Here is a 19,004-nt window from a genome sequence, read left to right as displayed (position 1 = left end):
CACTGTCTCCTGTCAGATTTCTGCGGAATCTACCATCGCCCATCTTCTTCTTCTTCCTTATTGAGTACAGACCTCTTTACAGAGTTTTATCGAACTATACTGGGGGTGTGAGCAGGTGGACCACTACACCGGGGTCTTCCCCCTACTCTTATACGAATAGTGCAGTGGGTTCTTAACGTGCAAAGGTAGTGACTCTTCTCTACACGGGGCTTCCATTTAACGTCCTATCCGAGGGATGGAGTATTTTCCACTTAACATAACCTGCGTCTATGAACGAGGGAAGGGGCACGTTAACACACAACGCAGGCTTCAGTCATCCCCCTGGGTAGGAGTCGAACCCGGGATCTTTGGTTCGAGAGATGGACGCTTTACCGACTGAGCCGACTCGCCTGTTGCCCCAGTTATGTGATTGTTAAGTTACGGAGATGACCTTTGACATTATCTCTTATTGTCAGGTGCCAGAGGAATCCACCATCGCTGTTGCCCAGATGTGATTCAAGGGGTCAGAGGGCATGACCCATGACACTGGAATACTAGATCCAGCTCGATCTGATTCTGGAACAACAAACATATCCCACTGGCATCTGCATCATGATACAGAAAGAGAAAAAAATATAAATATCAGTGTATATTCCAAAATAATGCAATCATGACCCCCAAAAACACAGAATTTACCCAAAATACTTAAATGATTATCAAACATGAAAGATTACTAAAACCCAATAGTTGATCAAGTATAATGTAAGGAGTAAACTGGATAGGAAAACAAGATTATCTAAGAGAGAGAGTAATTTCCCATTACACAACTACATGACAAATGTGTATCTTTTTAATCCATGATGCCCTCTGCATGATGAACATACAACCTACCATACACGTTTGACTTCTTTTGAAGGGTGTTGAAAAGTAAAGCACAGAAGAAAAAGATTATCTATGAAAGAGTAATTTCTCATTACACAACTATAATGACACATGTGATCTGTATAACAACATTTAGGCCTACGTTCAAGTAGCTTTTCACTCTCCATCAATCAACAAAATGATATCATCATGTTCAGTTTCTTTAGTCGGTTAGCTTGTCATGCATTCGCTGATAAAAATACTAACCTTATATTAGTGAGAGATTGAAGATCGTGACTAGCCTGCTGGTGAAACTGTCGGAACATGAATAATGGATGTCCCAGTTCCAACTCTTCTGCTGAAAAAGAAAAAAAATTAGAACAGTAGATTATTTCACTAGAATGTTATTATTTGCTTACATCATTTATTTAATAACTATTTCAAATGTTACAAGTGTTGCTTGAGAATGGTTTTCTCGCAACAAATATGCTCTGCAGTCAAATTTCAATTGATAATCTTCTATCACACTTGAACCCTGGACCCAGCATATCACCTGGCGAAGACCCTAAATATACCCTACAAATCAAGCCCCGACACTTTATCGTTGACAAAATAAGCTTCACAAAAATATTTCCTGAGCACATAGCAGACCACCTCACAGACAACATACAATTGAAAACAGGATTGACATTTGATACTATGTACTAAACTAGATTGAATGACTACGATTATATCCAGAGGGTGTTTCATAAAGACTAAGGTTGACTTTAAGTTGGACTTAACTATGGCAGGCCGTTCATGCAACTGTTTGCTCTCACCATTATGATCTTTAGATAATATATTTTCCTTCAATAATCAATTGTCCAAAAATGTAAATTCTGTAGATTTGTGACCATGGTTTGTACGTTCTTTGAGAGACCAATGCCAGCTAATGGTGAGAGCAAACAGTGGCATGAAAGGCCTGCCATAGTTAAATCAAACTTAAAGTCGATCTTAGTCTTTGTGAAACACCCCCAGCACTAGTTTAGATTTCTCTAGCATCTTACTTTTTCCAAAGAGTAACTCTAATTGTTCTTCCCATGCTCTCTCTGCCTTCTGTCGTTCCTTCAGTTCTTTCTTCTGTCTTGCTTTCTCTCTTGTCTCCTCGTGTTCTTCTTCTAACATCACCTATAAAAGAAATCAATGAATGTTGGATTAAACTGAAGACTGACGCTTCTACACAGTTTACCAGCCCTTTTTCTTTCTTACAGTGGCTGTTGTTTAACCAATCTGCCCTCCACCCCCCCCCCCCCCTTCCCCTCTCTGCAAGAAAAAAGAGGGGGGAAAAAACACTAGGATGTCAAATGCTCAAGCAACCAAATTTTGGCAGTGAGATGTAGCTGAAAAAGTCTACCCAGCACATTACAAAAGGACGAATGCACACAAACGTATAAAAATATAAATACACATTTAAAGTGTTCATAAAGACTATACATTCAATATTACAAATATATATACATGTATATATTCAATTCTTATTCCTGATTGAAAGATTAGTACAAAGAGAAAAGACTACTGCTTCATGTAGCAGCCAACTCCATATACACAGCCTAATTTGCAAGTTATTTATTTCTGATTTACCTGAAGTGCTTTCTCTTCTTCAATGTAGAGAAGTTTCTGTTTATTCATCATTTCTTCCAAGACAGACATCTTCTTGTTGAACCTCTCGTCTAATACTCTTGGAGCTTTGTACCCTACTACAGTTAAAATATGAGAGAAGGCAATCGTGAATATTAAAGTGATGATAATATTGTCTCAATGTTGGAAGATGTGAATGTTCTTTACAGCCAGAGGCTGAACTACAAATGGTTACTGTTTTAGCAAGGACTATTCAGTTTAGACTCGGAACCCTTTATACATGATCATAAAAGTACATTATAGCCAAAATTCGACATAAGAAACATTATAAAAGATGTATTTCCATTTACATGTAAAAATGATGTAACATAAATCAGTCATGACTTTACTTCTTTACTGGTTAAATATTACAGACCCATCAAACACATCTTTACATACAACAAGACATGGGAATTGCATTTTCGACTGCATAATGATTTTTAAAATAATTTTCCAATTAAATGTGCATGAAGAATACAGGAACAGTGACATACTACAAAAGTGACCACTTTTTTCATATGAAGGAGAATATCATAACCCTGATTCAAACATTTTGGATAAGATTAATGTAACATAAAATCATGGTCAGCTAATAAAAAAAGATGTAAGAACATGTTTACAATCAAACAAAATACAGTACACATGAGCTCAATATGATCACTTGTCAAGAAGATGACAAAAGACGAACCTCCTTTCTCAGCAGACTCTTTTCGGAGTTGTCTCAGTTTACGGAGAGCTCTGAATAGTTCCATCGTCTTGTTGGCATCCTGTTTCTTTTTATGAACCTCAGACAGGACCTGGTCAACTTCTTTTTGCAGTACCTCTTCCTGGGTAAAAAAGAAAAGTAGTTGAATTTGACATTCTTCATCTTAATGACAGAATCCTATATAACACTAATAAAAAATAGTAGATTCTTGTATATAAGGCCTTTAAAAAAAAAAGATGTTGTATTGCCCTTTAGGTCCCAAAACATAGGTCGGTCGGTCGGAAATCTTTTCTTTTTTAATTTTTTTTTTTCTTCTCCCTCTCTGGGCTGATATTTATCAGTTTTAAATGCTTTAATATTTTTTGGGGTAAAAAACTGTAAACAAAAACAAAACTTTTTTAAAAAACCGACTGTAGATTTCAAGATTTTGGGGTCGGTCGCAAAGGAAAATACAACATCTTTTTTTGTTTAGGCCTAACACTCATGTTTGGCACATTGCCACTTTAGCAAGGCTGCCATTTATACAGCACTCCAGAATTTTAAGGAATGAATTCCTGCCAGGTTCCCATTACCTTCACCTGGGTCAAGTGTTGTAGAATAATGTCTTGTAAAAGGACATTACTGCTGCGGTACAGGTTTGAACCTCATACCATGTGGTTCACTGTCCAGAGAATTATCCACTGGACCACAACACATAAATACAGAATTTGAGATTTGATTTAAACGTCAAGAATCTACACTCAAGACAATGCTTACTTGTTCCTTTTCTTGTTTGGCGTGGAGCGCTGCAGCCATTGAAGCGTCTATTTTGTCATTCCGCTTTCTTAGTGCCTCTTCTCCCATCTCCCATTCTCCTAGACGATGCCTCTTGTATCTTTCCTGATAAATTAATAAACAAGGTGCACTGAAATGTCCACAACTAATATATTGTTTAAAGGGAAAGTCCACCCCCAAAATAAGTTTGTTTCGATAGAGGCAGAATAATAAGAAAATCAGGTGAGTGAAAGTTTGAGCAAATTCTGAATGAAAATAAGAAAGTTATGAATTATTGAAGTTGTGATCAATCAAACACAAATTGGCAACTCTATGACGTATCATGCGAGCTCAACTTCCATTTGCTCAGTACTAAAAAATTCTAAAATTTTCATTTTCCCTCGAGAAAAATTTCAACCATACATGCACCCTAAATATAATAATTGCAAATATGTTTCTATACTCCCCCTGCAAGGAACAAATATATATTCCGTCATCAATAACGAAGAAAACATGATTTTATGGAATATTATGCACAAAGCAAATGAAGGAGAGCTCGTATAATAGGTCACAGAGTTGCCAATTTGTATTTGATTGATCACAACTTCAATAATTCATAACTTTCTTATTTTCATTCAGAATTTGCTCAAACTTTCACTCACCTGATTTTCTTATTATTCTGCCTCTATCGAAACAAACTTATTTTGGGGGTGGACTTTCCCTTTAAACTACTCATAATGACAACCCAGAAAGATCCATTATCTTCCACATTCCATAAAATGAAGATATTTAAGTACAGTGAAACCTGTATACAAAGACCACATAAGAGAGACACAAAAATTGTTTTCATGTACAGGTTTCTTCTGATAACTGTGTAAATATAAATCGCTTTTCAAGGTAGACAAACAAAATGTGGTCTGTTTATACAGGTGGTTACTATAAAGCACGTTTGACTGTATTAAAAGCGACAGGCTCTAAATGAAACAATTTTGTTTGCAACTGCAACATGTATACTGTCTGTATAAACCTATAGCTCCATTTTACTCTGGTGGTGATAGAGAGCCATTATCCATTGAAATTTCAATTTAATATCCTTTATGTAAATTCATGTTTATAACAAATTTCAATTAATAACAAAATATGATCTCAAAGCAACAGATTGATTAAATGAAGATAGTAATAAGATACCCCATGTAACTTGACATTAGAATATACGGTCATATATGTTATCACATCTTTTGGTGATATCATAATTATGTTGAAACTCCTCTTGCACTTACCCTCTTTCTTCTTTTCTTTTCTATTTGGCTCTTGAGTCCCTCGATAAACTCTGGTTGGCTTATTCTTGACTCTAGCTTTGACAAGTCTTCCTGAGGGAGATAAAATGATTGATGACACATGACAGCTAGTACATCAAATATCAATTCCTTTCTCAATGGATTTAATCAGAATGTGATACATTCGACAGAAATTGGCATGGGTCAATTCCTAAATTACACTGCCCATTTGCAGATCACTATTTGAATCTCCATGAAAGATTAAGTAAAACAATCCGACAGTTAACCCTTCATTCAAATCAATTTTTGGTCCAAAATATGCAAGACGTGTGTTATGTACATGTATACTTCCTACCTTAGTCAAATTTTGCGTAAGTTAAACTATCTTTTGCGATCAACAGCTTCAAACTGATGCAGAGTTAACTGTACTATAATTTACCCAGTAATAGAAACGATCACAATATCTTCATTAAATCTAGCTTACCGCTTGCTTGTCCATTTCTTTGCAGAGATAAGACCATTTGCTTTCATCTGTTTCCTTCATCAAGGAATCTGATGCCTCTTCTCTCTTCTTTTTCAGTTGATCCAATAAATGCAAGAAATTGAACAGCAATATTCTAGCTTCAGATATCTAAAAGGGTATGCAAAGAGAAGGGAATATTGATATGATGCTGAAATGGTAATGATAACATTCTAAATATATAAGCAACATTGCAAATGTCAACATTGCTATTTCAGGGCAAATTTCCAATTAGAAAATTGGAAAAATAGATTCCATCCTATATCAACATTTATTCTACTTTCAATTATGTACCCTTTAAGTAATTGTGAAAAGAAATGTTGAAAACAGGTAGCATGACCATCAATTTTTTTGTGTGGATACATTCTTCTCAGATAAATTTTGAAGAGGTGAAAGTTAGTATTATCTTTGAATGTCATTTTTATGAAAAACTGCCTTGGTTAACTTTTTAGTTCATGAATATGTACATTGAACATTATTTTATTGGGAAGCTCCCATACCTTTAATATTGGTTTTGTTGCTTCTTTGGACACATCTCCTCTTTTGAGGGATTTTGACCACTGATTGACCCACTTCTGATCTTCACTCTCTGCTTTCTCTGGCTGGTCAACCTCTGTCGTCATACTCTGCTTCAAGTCAGCAATACGGAGTCCATCCCCTCCTGGTGCCATTTTAGTTTTCCCTGGAAAAGAATTATGGTGACTCCCCTCTGCTTGCTTGCTCCTAAATGACTGATAGGGTTGGAGCCTGGTCTGTCCTGAGTTGGAGTCTCCATGTATGTGTCTTCTGCTGGCTTGCTGCGGGTACGGTGTAAATTTGTTCTGGGTACTATTATTCATATTCTGGAGCTGATAGTTGTTCTCCATTCTTCTGTGGTTCCACTGACCATGCCCTTGACCTGCCAGGGACGAGTTCGTTGACCATTCATTTGGAGGCTGAAGAGCAGTTTGAGGAAGCGAGGGATTGAACATCATGTTACTGACTGGCTGATATCCACCATCACTCCCAGGATGTTGCTGCTGTTGAGGTGGAACGGGAAATGGAGGAGGGGGTAGTGTCATGCGGGGTGTTTGACCACTCCCCCCGAACTGATTACCATGTGGCAGCGGAGGAGGCACAGATGGAAACCGAGGAGGCTGGGGTGGGGGGTGGAAACCATGCCCAACTCCAGCATTTGGAGGAGCCATAGATGCAGAAGGTGCTGGTGGGAAGTGGGTGTAAGATGGGGCATTTGAAGATTGGTTCTGACACTGATTTGATGGTGCTCCTTGATTCATATATGGTGGAAAGGGGGGTCTGCTCTGCCCAGATGGAAAAAATGGTTGCCTTTGATCCTTAGCGGGAGGGGGAGCCCCCCATGGTGATGAGCTCATGTTCCTTGACTTCCTGAAAATACAATATAGATACAGAATTGATAATGTGCAGCAAGTGTCACCATATGTGTACTAAATATTTGGGAAGGTTGACAAAAGCAAGTTTTATTACAGAATACCTCATAGACCACCACACAATTATTTCTGTCTAGACACTGACAAGTGACAATGCCATGACATTGGCATTGAATCATTGCCTGGCTGGCCTAATTGATTCATTTCCTTAAACTTTTTTTAAGTAAAAGTAAAACTAAGGAAAACTAAAACTGGGCTCATGTCTGAAACTAGTAAAATTATTTATAGTAAAGACTAAACTATAGAAAAATCTAAGGAAGTTGGTCTGTAGACTATTACTAGAAGTTAGACTATTATTAAAGAGTAAGACTATAAAAAGACAACATTTAAGTTAACTTTAGTTTAGTAGACATGTTGAACTGGAACTCGTGGTAGATCTAGATATCTAAACTCTAAAGTCAAATTAATTAAGAGGTGTATTTCTTCTTCCACTAGTAGGGGCGCTGGTTTGAGAATGAGGATCGTCCGCATAAACGAGGATATCCTCGTAAACGCCTCCAGTCAAAACTCTTCTTCGGAGTAGAGTAAAGGAGGGTTTTTTTGACCACTTAAGAAAAAATCCTATTTTTGGGGACTCTTTACTTCCTATTTATTATCATTTCTTGTTTAAATCATGAAGCAAATATTATTGTTATTAAAACAACGAAAAAATCCCAGAAAAAAAATCACGAATTGCCATGACAATATTCATTTCAATTTTCACTGTTTCGGAGGCAGTTATCGGCATAGCAAGCCAGTTTTTGACCGCATGTACAAAGTCAATAGGAAGCGCAAGCGCGTGTTTCTGCGCTGATCTATAGCACTGGCGGGCGGAGTAGGTATCCCACGCCGGAGCTCCACGGTGCTCGCCAGGTCGAAAACTAGCTCTGCGTTGATCGGAAATTGGAATCTGAATTAGACAGAGATATCGTGTGTGTGTTGCGGTGTCCGCCTGCATTGATTTAATACATGCGATGAGATAATTTTGAGCTTGCGACTCGCACAAAATCGGGCTCTAAATCTGAAAAATACTTCAAATAAAGCTCATTTCATATGGTACCCATATTTCTTACAGACACATGTTAGATACTCGATTTTTCAGATTCGGGTAGAGGAACTGCCGATTACCTATGCTATTATGCGATGTATTTTAAAGGGATTTTACCATGCATCCAATGGATCGTCCGAAAACTGGAGATGGTCGATTACCCCCTCCTTTACTCTAATTTAGGAGGAAATGAATCCAAGATCCAAGAACGCTGACAAATCGGGTCCTAAAGGAATAGAGTAAGACCGCCAAACTTCTGACGTTGCCAAACTTCGGACAAAATTTACTTCAACGGCTCGAACGCAAAATATGAGCCTACATGTAGCTCAGGCGGGTAACTTGCATGCATTTGATACTACTACTAACCTATACAGTTAGTACAGAAAGTTAGTGCAGGTTGCCGTCTGCAAAACTCACAAAAAACATCTAATTCAGAGACAGATTTCAGGTTACCTAGATTTTTACAGTTCCTTAACAGGGGAGTTAAGGTGTAGAGCCTCCAATATATCGATTATAAACAAATCCTTGGCATATTTCAGGTGGTTTCTATCAAAATTATGGGAGCTTATGAGATACTTTTTCACTCTATCGCGAAAATTTTCTAATGGCGGCCGTTACCACGGACCTAGGGGTACTATACAGGTTCCCCTACCAGAAGATGGCGCTCTTCCAAACTTCGGACAGGCAATATTGAGTGTCATTTTGACTACGAAAAAATAGCACTTTCGTAAGATTTTAGCACCAAAATATTAGTGTTGTGAAAAACAATTTTCTGATAGTTCTAGCTAACATAAATCTACCCAAAACGAGAAAATAATACTTTTTTCATGAAATCAACGCAGTCAAACTTACCCCCGTCGTATGATTTTTGATCCGGTTTCCAAACCTCCGATGAATGCGCATTTTAGCGCGCGCGCTATACGTGCGCTGTACGTGCGCTACACATGAACGTCCGAAGCTTGGCAAGTGTGTCCGAAGCTTGGCATGAAAAAAGGTTCAGCGGGTAAGTAAATAATTCTAGTTTTCCATTTCCTTTACTAATTTTCTTTTCATGAAATACATAAACAGTATTTGCACAATAATAATATATTTGATCTTTCAATAATTAAAACAAGAATTTAATGTTTTCCCCCGTTTTGTCTTAAGTGTCCGAAGTTTGGCGGTCTTACTCTAGTTTTTTTTAATTCCTTTTTTTTTTTATTCCGCGCTCTGCGGGTGAAGGGTACCATTCCCGATGGTTCAGCGGGTAAGTAAATAATTCTAGTTTTCCATTTCCTTTACTAATTTTCTTTTCATGAAATACATAAACAGTATTTGCACAATAATAATATATTTGATCTTTCAATAGGCCTAATTAAAACAAGAATTTAATGTTTTCCCCCGTTTTGTCTTAAGTGTCCGAAGTTTGGCGGTCTTATTCTAGTCTTTTTTAATTCCTTTTTTTTTTATTCCGCGCTCTGCGGGTGAAGGGTTCCATTCCCGATCCGCGTCCTGTCAGTACGAAAAACAGATTTTGCGTAACAAAATATCCCCAGTTCACTGTCTAGTTTAATTTATGGGTTGTCCGTCTTTCCAAGGATTTATCGTAGATCTAGACCTAGGTCTATGTGAAAGTCTCTCTAATTCTATGCAAAGTGAATGTGAAATGTATCAAGGAGCATCATCGCAGAATCCTTTTTTGTATTACCATAGCGCGCATCGGAAATAAGGATCGTCCGCGAAAATGCGGACAATCCATATTTTTAAATTTTAGGACGCGTTTGTCCACATTTACGGAGACGATCCTCATTTACAGGGTCTATGCAGACAATCCTTATTCTCCTTATTCCCCTACTAGGCCCTACTCACAGTGCCATGTCCTGTCAATGTGTAAGAAAACTTTAAGTTTTGCTGACAAAAAGGATAACTAGAATGCTTAGCTAACGATAAAGCCTAAACTTAAAATTTAAAAGCCCCGCGCCCGCCGACCCCAACCTATAGATAACCAGACTATTTAACGGGTCCGTAGCCGCCTAGGCTTAGGCAGCTGTGGCCTTCGCACCTTATCTCCGGATCTCCCACATCTCATCGTGACTAACAGAAATTGCTTTCAAGTTTGTCAATATAGCCTAATTGATAATCTGTTAAAAGTTTAAATGGTGCAATTTCAGTCACTTTGTACCGAGCTTTAGACCTAACATTAATCTACCTTTGCGTAAGTCTTAGTCAAAAAGATGATGGAGTTTCCTTACCTCTCAATCTCTTTCAAGGAGCACCGAAAATTAGAAGACTAAATATTCGCGCGATGCGCGCGCGCGATATCGGTAAACCTAATCTATCAAATACATGATCACTTCAAATTTTGTAAAATTGATAAGGCATAAATGTGTGCTTTTCTAGGTTTAAAATCTTATCAAGAAATATATATTACAAAAAAATAATTTAAAAATTCAAATTTGTAGTGTTTGTTTTTTCAAATTGATTCTCTTAATATAATTATGCAACAATATCATTCTTATTTCAAATTGGCCACGCGAAGACTCCTATTTCTGTCTTTTTTGTCTGATAACTATTATCTGTATTATAGAAGCGAGAGAGCGCTAGCCGACTGATTTTGTGCTACTAATCTAAGGATTCTCCCCTGACTTTTGCCTCTATTCTGATGTGAATTATGGGAGATGATAGCCGACCGAGGAGAATATTGGCGGACCTAAGCAGCGCTCTTCGACGAGATCCTAAAATGTATGAATTGGTCTCTGATCTTTCTCTTTTGTTTTGATTTTGAACTCATTATTTTTTTTATGTGTGGATGGTGACTAATAATTGATGACACTGCACTGACAGTGCACTAAGAAGGATGGGGGGGGGGGGGGAATCCTAAAGCAAATTGCACTTGTTTTATTTTCAGAAGGTGTTAAACATACAGATTAGATTACTATTTGTAATTCGGCGAATTGAAACTTTGAATTGACACGTTATTGTTTAACCGTTATTGGCGTTATAAAGACAAAATCCTTCTCGACTCTAACTTACCTTGTTAGATCTAGATCTAATTCAATTTGAATCTAGGTCTATTATTCTTTAAGTGGCACAGTAACATTGTTGAAGGTTGTTATGGTTTTCTTTGAAGGCATCACTGTGCACATGCTTGTGCGACACCCTCTATTAATATTTAACAGTGAATTCTCCCAAACATTTTTGAATTTTCCCAACCATTTTTCCATGAAAATAAGACATGAGACATGCAGCTAGGCTTTTAAAGATAACAATGATAATATTTAATTTTGATATAGCGCTAATTATATCCTGCATCAAAAATTTGTTGACTTTTGATTGGTTGAGAGCTCGTCACATGACCAGAAGTATTTGACCTTTTTTTAGAAAGTACTATATGAGAGTTCTATTTTGGTTTACTACGGTATTTGGGAGTTGAAAAAAAATGTGAATTTTTTTTTGTTGAATTGAATCAATTTTTTTTTTCAAATCTTAATTTACTAAAAACAAAATATTTCAAATCTTTTTAGATAAAATTGACATTTTTTTGTTCTAAATTTGTTTGTCCCAAAAATGTTTTTTTTATTTTTATTTTTATAATAAAAATAATTAAATAATTAAAACAAATATACCATGCCTTCTATTCGAGGTACTGGTTAAACTATGGGCCTCGGTGACTCCAAAAGTACCATTTGCTTCGGGGCTGCGCCCCTCAGCAAATAGTACTATTGGAGTCACCTCTTGCGCATAGTTTTAACCAGAACCTCTCAAGGCAGTGTATATTTGTATAATACAAATGTCTCTAAGCGCTTTTCAAATATTACCCCGGTCATTGGATTCAGTGCTTGCCCACACACACTGTGTGCACAATCTCCACTCCCTGGGGAGCATTCCAGCCGGGCGTTACTTGACGCTCACAAGCTGTTTGACCAACAATGACGGTCGCATCCTACCGGGTACCCATTTAACACCATTCAAGAGATTTCAACACTTAAATGTCTGGAATAATATGTAATTATGACTAGCAAGACTATATAGACGATGTCCCATATTCTGTGGTGACCAAATCGTCGGTGGGGAAATTCCCCCATACTTGTTCTGATTTTTCTTAAACTTTCTTTCATTAGACTGTTTCTCTGATTTTTGCTCTTGCCCCTTCCTAATTTTATTTTGTTGGTACTTTCAATCCTGCTTATCCCTTTTTCTCAGACTCATAAATTATTAAATATTTGTTTGTATAAATATATTTTGCACTCATTATAGGTCCAAGACTCTACATGGATTCATTGTATGTAACCATGTACTAGACTCTTTAGATGTGTTAATTTTCATTAATTGCTATAGCTGCAAACTGTAACATTTCTTGTTGTGTCCTGATCGTTTTATTTCTTTTTGTTTTTCTAGTGATGAGTTTGACTTCATCTACTGTCCTGAGCCTGTAGTGAATAGAAGTCCTGTGGTGCTAGAGAATCATAAACTTGGTCTGCAAACATGGAGCATTAAACTCCTATTCAACTTTGTCTACAACAACCTGTTAAAGAATACAGCAGCAGGAAAGGGTATTTATACAGGGACACACACACACAAAAATAAATATGATAACAGAGAGAGGTGAATTAAATGTTTGTTATAATTAAAGTTCATACTAAAAAAAATATGTATAAGATAGGTAGTGATAATAGTCAAATTTGACTGATTCCATACACTGTAATGATGCTGAATTAAACCAACCAAAAAACGTAGTCTATAGTTTTATAAGATATTCAGAATACCGTAGGCCTTTGTGATGCAGAACATATTGACAGAAATAAATCTTGACTTTGATGAACTACAATTACTACATGGAGTTACATTTATCCTATTTTTAGAGACGGCTTTCCTTGTCCAGTCTTATATTAGGATTGATTTGGCCTACAATGTATTTACTCTTTGTACGTAATGAAGTAACCTTTGAATACATTAATTTCTATTTGTGTTTCTCTCTCTCTCTCTCTCTCTCTCTCTCTTTGACACTTGATGACAGATTTGAAATCTTTACATGAATTCAGCTGCACAGTGCTTTTACTCAATCCAGACTGTTACACAGTATGGAACTTGAGGTAAGTTTCAAGATTCTTTCTAGCGTCTCTTGTTAACCTATTGACAATTGGATTCTCTTATTCTGATAGGCTTTTAATACAGGGGCCACACGGTTCCTGTATGTAATGGGTTAAAATACAAAACTAACTTTTGTCTTTGTCTGATAAAGGTAGGCCAGCTAGAAGTGTTTTCAAGGGCAAGTTAGTTGGTTCCATGATTACATTGGGCTCTGAAAGAATCAGTTACATCATGTATGATGTCAATAAGAAATGAATGCAAAAACTATTACTATATTAATCCCTAAAGTAAATATTAATGCCTTTTTCAGTGGAACTGATATACTAGTACCAAGTACTATATATGTAGATTGTTTCAAAATTTGGGACCACCCAGTTCCATAACAATTAATTGCTAGAGTCTATGTGTAGAGCCATTGCATCTAAACCACTTCTTTGTTATTTAAGCCTTAAGGAGTATGAATACGTCTATGTCTTAAAAGGATATTACATTTCGATTATTTTTCTTCATAAATATATAGGAGTTAATTGTAATTTTGATATCATACCTATTTTAGAGAATATGATTACTGGTGAATTCAATATTTCTGTTGTCTGGAATTTGAATACTGATCTACATGTACTCTTACCTTTTGTATATTTATTTTGCAATAGGAAGGAACTGGTAACCAAACATTATATCAAAGCAGAGGATGACCTCAAATTGGCAACATTAATCCAAACCAAACATCCAAAGAGCCCAGAAACTTTCATTCAGAGGTACTGTATTGATATATTCTTAGCCACCTCTATTAAACACACCTGGCAGTTAAGTTTTAAGCCAGAGTAATAGAGCTTTCTAAGATAGACAGTTATTGTGAAGAAATACATCTAGAAAATGTAAATTTTGAATATTCTTTATGAATGAGAATTCATGTTTACTTGTTTAGATATTAAATAGTAAGTTAAAGCTACAATGATGTTTAGAAATCAAATTCTGCAGGTCAGACCAAATCAATGTTATGTTTTCTCTTATTTATAGGAGATGGCTGTTACAACAGCTGTTCCCGTCATCAACATCAACATCATCTTCCAAACGTACACAACCAAGCCACCATCACCACTCCACCGCACAACAAGCAAACGGCAACTCCTTCCACAATCAGCATCACTCCAACGGCACTCCAGCGCACCCCGCAGGGAGCGCATCCCACCCTGCTGATGCCTTTGAGCTGACGGAGAGACATCGGCAGGTGGTGGATCGTGAGATGGATGCCTGCAGAGCAGCAGCTGATAGGTATCCAAGTAATTACAATGCTTGGAGCCACAGGATATGGGTGCTAAAGGAAATAACCAGACTGGATACAGGGGTAAGTCACTTGTGGTATTCTTTTTTGTAAGTATGGCAAATGATTGCAGATTATGGGGGAGAATACTACCAGTATGATGATGGTACAGTGAAACCTCTCTATAAAGACCACCCAAGGGAGGCAAGAAAAGGGGTCTTTATAGGCAGGTGGTCTTTGTAGACAGGTTCCTTTAGTACATGTTCCAATGAGAAACCATTTTCAAAGGAAACAAAACATGTGGTCTTTGTAGAGAGGTGGTCTTTATATACAGGTGGTCACTGAAGCAGGTTTGACTGTAGTAGCTACTAACCATCTCAAAATGTGTTAAGTATGTAAGAATTTTGCTGCATTTCCTAGTATTAATATCAATAGCATGTTTTGTGTATCAATGACCCCCAAAATGGTTATATCCTCACTAGTAGTGAAATTCTTTCTCTCCCATGAAGATTGAATACAAATTGTAGTCCACAAGGAAGGTCCAAAGACCAAGACTGAGACCCGAATGAAAGCTGTCAATTACAGATCAATACTTCATAAGCTTGTGACAGACTGATGTTGCTATGCTGACATCTACATGTTTTACTATTTTGAGTCACAATAGTTCAAGTAACATCAGAAGTATTAGTAGACTTTGTATGTTAGTGATTGACTTGATTTTATTATCACAAAACATACACAGATGACATTATAAGCTACCCTCTGTTGTACTAGCAGCTTGTCAATAAAACATTCAGGAAATACATTTTAATTCTGATAATTGATATTATAATCTTCTTCAGGTATTACTAAAGGAACTTGAAAGCACCAAATCCTGGGTAAAACAGCACATATCTGATCACAGTGGGTTCAACTACAGATACTTCCTTATCAAGTCCTTGTCGTGTCATCACCCTCATGAAGATGTACTTAGGATCATCCATGAAGAGTTGGTCTTCACTTCAAACCTCATAGAGAACTTCCCCGGTCATGAAGCTATCTGGTATCACAGGTCAGTGGTTCACTTTGTTTAAGCAGTGAGCATATCGAGTATTTGATATCAAAATATTCAGAAAAATGTGGGCTTTCCAGGAAACACGAAGACTTAACTCCACCCAAAACTCCATTGAAGTCAATGGCTAGTGAAACATAGACTTAACTCCTTAAGGCCCAAGTGCTCAGTGACACTTAAACCACTTTTTCTCAAAATGGCCAAAATGGAGTTGCGTCTTTGTGTCACTGACCCCTCGACATGAAACCTAAAATATGCCAACTGGCAAGGAGATACTTAAAAAAAAAAAAGTATTTTTATCTCTTCAACTTGCACTGTCATTATGGATAGCAATATTACATGTAGATGCGTTGCTGCCTAGTGGATAAGTCCTCAGACTGTGAACCACAAGGTACAGGGTTGGAATCCTGCTGCTGCAATTTTATCCTTTGACAAAACATTAATCTACATTTGCCACACTCAACCTAGGTGTAGTAGGTGGATCTAATGCACTGAACGCTAGGGTGGCTGGAGCTAAAAGCTGTGTCAACAATATTGAAAGTCCTTTGAAAGCAAACATTTATAGAGAAGTTATATCATACTGTGATGTGCACTGTACAAGAACAGCATATTCATTTATTATTGTTGTTGTTGTTTTGTTATTACTATGAGTATAACTTGACATATTAATTTTCCATTTTACAGGAGATCTATCTTGACGTTGGGAAGAGAATGTCTGCAGAGAGGTTGTTGCCGGGTGTCTTATACAACACCACACACCCTGGACTATGTAAAGAGGGTCGAGAGCCCTAACGGTGTTGAGATGTGTGAGGACATATCGGATACAGAACCCTTGGTGCAAGGGGAGAAGGAATGGCTCCTCCTGAAGGACTTCTCAAGTGCTAGCTCGTTTCCTGGTCCCAAGACGTCAACATCCTCCTCCTCCGCCAAGATGGACCCTGTGGATCATGCGGAGTATGCCGCGTATGAGCGCTCCATCAGCTGTGCGGATGAGAACATTGGGGATGCGCTGGCTCTGTTGCTACACAAGGAAGACCTATTCATGGAGTTGCTGTACAAGAAGTGCTTCAAAGTGGACAGACCACAGTTACAGAGGTGTATAGACAGTCACAAAAAATGGCTATGTCATGTGCAATTCTAAATATATATTGTTTTTCACCATTTCTTTTGATGATTTATGTCTTTGTTATTTTCTTATATTTATGCGTACATGTCAATATTAGATTAATCTGATGATGAATATTTATAACCAAAGGTGTAATTGTAGGTTAGGAAGTAAATGGTAGAAATAAAAGCCTGAAATAAGTAGCCTATATTGCCTTTAGATTATTAAGTATAGATAAACGTATATATTCTTTACTATCTTTACTTCTGTTGTGCCCAATTTGTTATTGGGGATTATACTTCTTTCGTTTGTAGCCAGGTTACTCTCTCTTCTCTCTCTATCTCATCTCTCTCTCTCTCTCTCTCTCTCTCTCTCAATCTATTTCAAATTATTAGTTTTTATATATGCATATGTATACTTTATCTATCCCCTCCCCTTGTTTTCTTTTTTTTCTTCTCTCTCTCATTTACTACTACTCAACAGGAAGAGTATAGTCCCATAGGTGGTTGCTCTATGCATTATTTAGATGAAAAGAAAACAAATATTCTCTTACCTCCCTTTCTTCATCTGTCTTCCTCTGACTTGGGTTTTATACTTTTATTTTGAATCATACGCAAGTTATCATTGACACAATAACGTAACGTTGTCTGCATTTAGTAAGTTTTGCTCAGGGCTGCATAATTATATTCCAAATCATGTTTTGCAAAGAGTAGTCTTGCCTTATTTTGCCATGTATGACTAAGTTGGCATTAGTGTGAACAGCATTGCCTTACTTTTAAAACTTGTCAATATTTTTGTTACTCATATTTAATATTACATTGAAAGTAGTTTCAAAATCTCATTACTTCAATTAGAAATTTTCTGAATTCTATGAATTATCAGGGATGCCAGTTTTCAGGCAATAGCCTGAATTCAGGCCCTGGTGAGTTATTTTCAGACCATAGTATAGGCTTTTTTTAATACAAAATAGCTTATTCTAAGTGATTTTCAGGCCCTCTGATCAATTCTAGCTGGCATCCCTGAATTATGCTTTGAAACAAATCCATGATACCACTAAAATATGGCATTATAAGAATTTTCTTTTGTTGGTGTGTGAGAGCTTTCAGATACAAATTCACCATTGTCACTTAAATGTATCATGATTCTGACATGCTCCACATACTTATACAGGTCATGGCCACAGTTGAACAACAGTAATTGTTTGGACTATTTGTCCTTGACAAAAACTTGAACTGAAATGATGGAGATAACTGACAAGTTGATGATTTCAAAGTGTTCTAATTACCTAGAAAATAATTTGTGTGCATGTAGAATGCATAAAATCAAGCTGAATTTGTTTTAATCTGGCATTCTATGGGATAGGGAGTATTTAACATGAAATAAAGAAAATCATAATACCCAAGGGAACCCAAGTTACACTTAAGTTTGATGTGGGCCCTATTCTATGCAAACACATGCAGGTGCATCAAGTAGTATCTTCTCACCAGTCGCTGACATGAAACTAGTCAACAATCTGGCTGATTTAATTTTTAATAATCTCCACCACTGCAGGATCTCCCCCTACTTCCCGCAAGCCGAAAATGATGTGATACCAGAATTTTTATGTTGTTCTTAGGCTGGGCGTACGAGTTTGTTGATAACGCTATCTACATTTGGGAATATAATAGAGATATGAAATAGGAACAAGCCAGATTCTAGACTAACATTGAACCCATAACAAGTTTTAGTTTTCAAATTCTTTAGGTCATTCATCTACAAGAGATGCTGAGAGGGATTATAACTTCAAGGTTCAAGTATTATAGATACTCTAAATTTAGAAAAGTAGTCATGACATATTTTGTGATGGAAAATGTTGACAACAAAAAATAACACTTAAAGATAAAGTTGAGTTCTGGTCATGTGATTGCATTGTGAAAGAAATGTTGTGGAATCTGCCAGAAAAGGTTGATCATCTAGTATATATGTATTCGTGTGTATTGCAAGGTTCTGGAATCATCAAAATGATAAGAAATTTGGCCAAATCTTGGCAAAGTTACAAGCACTGTACACAGAATGATGTATATGGGACTACACGAGCACATGGCGATAAAAACCTACCCCCGATTTTTACGATGTTTCATGTCATATTTAGAATATGAAGGCATTTGAAGAGCCATGCCTTTCAAAAAACATGTTTAATCTGATGTTCTTCCACGCTTGCATAATAACAATGATAACGCTCACAAATTATTTTTTACCTCTTCCCAGAACTCAACTTTCTCTTTAAATTTTGATTTCTCAGATATAT

General features: G+C 36.8%; 2 protein-coding genes across 3 annotated transcripts; one reads left to right on the top strand and one right to left on the bottom strand.

Moving 5' to 3' along the window:
* Positions 1 to 449: 449 nt before the first annotated feature.
* On the bottom strand, positions 450 to 10,531 carry LOC756487 (programmed cell death protein 7). Of its 2 annotated transcripts, none has more exons than XM_030977194.1 (10): positions 10,459 to 10,531; positions 6,253 to 7,138; positions 5,717 to 5,863; positions 5,236 to 5,325; positions 3,959 to 4,081; positions 3,185 to 3,323; positions 2,461 to 2,576; positions 1,887 to 2,007; positions 1,108 to 1,198; positions 450 to 584 (listed from the first exon to the last, which is right to left on the bottom strand). In XM_030977194.1, the coding sequence occupies exons 2-10, from the start codon at positions 7,123 to 7,125 to the stop codon at positions 452 to 454; spliced, it is 1,833 nt and encodes a 610-aa protein (XP_030833054.1). In that variant the 5' UTR covers positions 7,126 to 7,138; positions 10,459 to 10,531; the 3' UTR covers positions 450 to 451. The 2 variants fall into 2 exon arrangements, with proteins under 2 accessions (XP_030833054.1, XP_030833056.1); XM_030977196.1 differs by having other exon boundaries at positions 2,461 to 2,573.
* Positions 10,532 to 10,786: 255 nt separating this feature from the next.
* On the top strand, positions 10,787 to 18,651 carry LOC115920710 (protein prenyltransferase alpha subunit repeat-containing protein 1-like). The gene is made up of 7 exons (XM_030977191.1): positions 10,787 to 10,948; positions 12,605 to 12,759; positions 13,224 to 13,299; positions 13,951 to 14,055; positions 14,318 to 14,645; positions 15,404 to 15,612; positions 16,297 to 18,651. The coding sequence occupies exons 1-7, from the start codon at positions 10,878 to 10,880 to the stop codon at positions 16,751 to 16,753; spliced, it is 1,401 nt and encodes a 466-aa protein (XP_030833051.1). The 5' UTR covers positions 10,787 to 10,877; the 3' UTR covers positions 16,754 to 18,651.
* The last annotated feature ends 353 nt before the right edge of the window (positions 18,652 to 19,004 follow it).

Source organism: Strongylocentrotus purpuratus, unplaced genomic scaffold (assembly GCF_000002235.5).
Source record: "Strongylocentrotus purpuratus isolate Spur 01 unplaced genomic scaffold, Spur_5.0 spur5_scaffold_9, whole genome shotgun sequence".
Taxonomy (NCBI): Eukaryota; Metazoa; Echinodermata; class Echinoidea; order Camarodonta; family Strongylocentrotidae; genus Strongylocentrotus; species Strongylocentrotus purpuratus.
The sequence above is the reverse complement of the archived record's forward strand: the minus strand, read 5'-3'. Positions and strand labels throughout refer to the sequence as shown.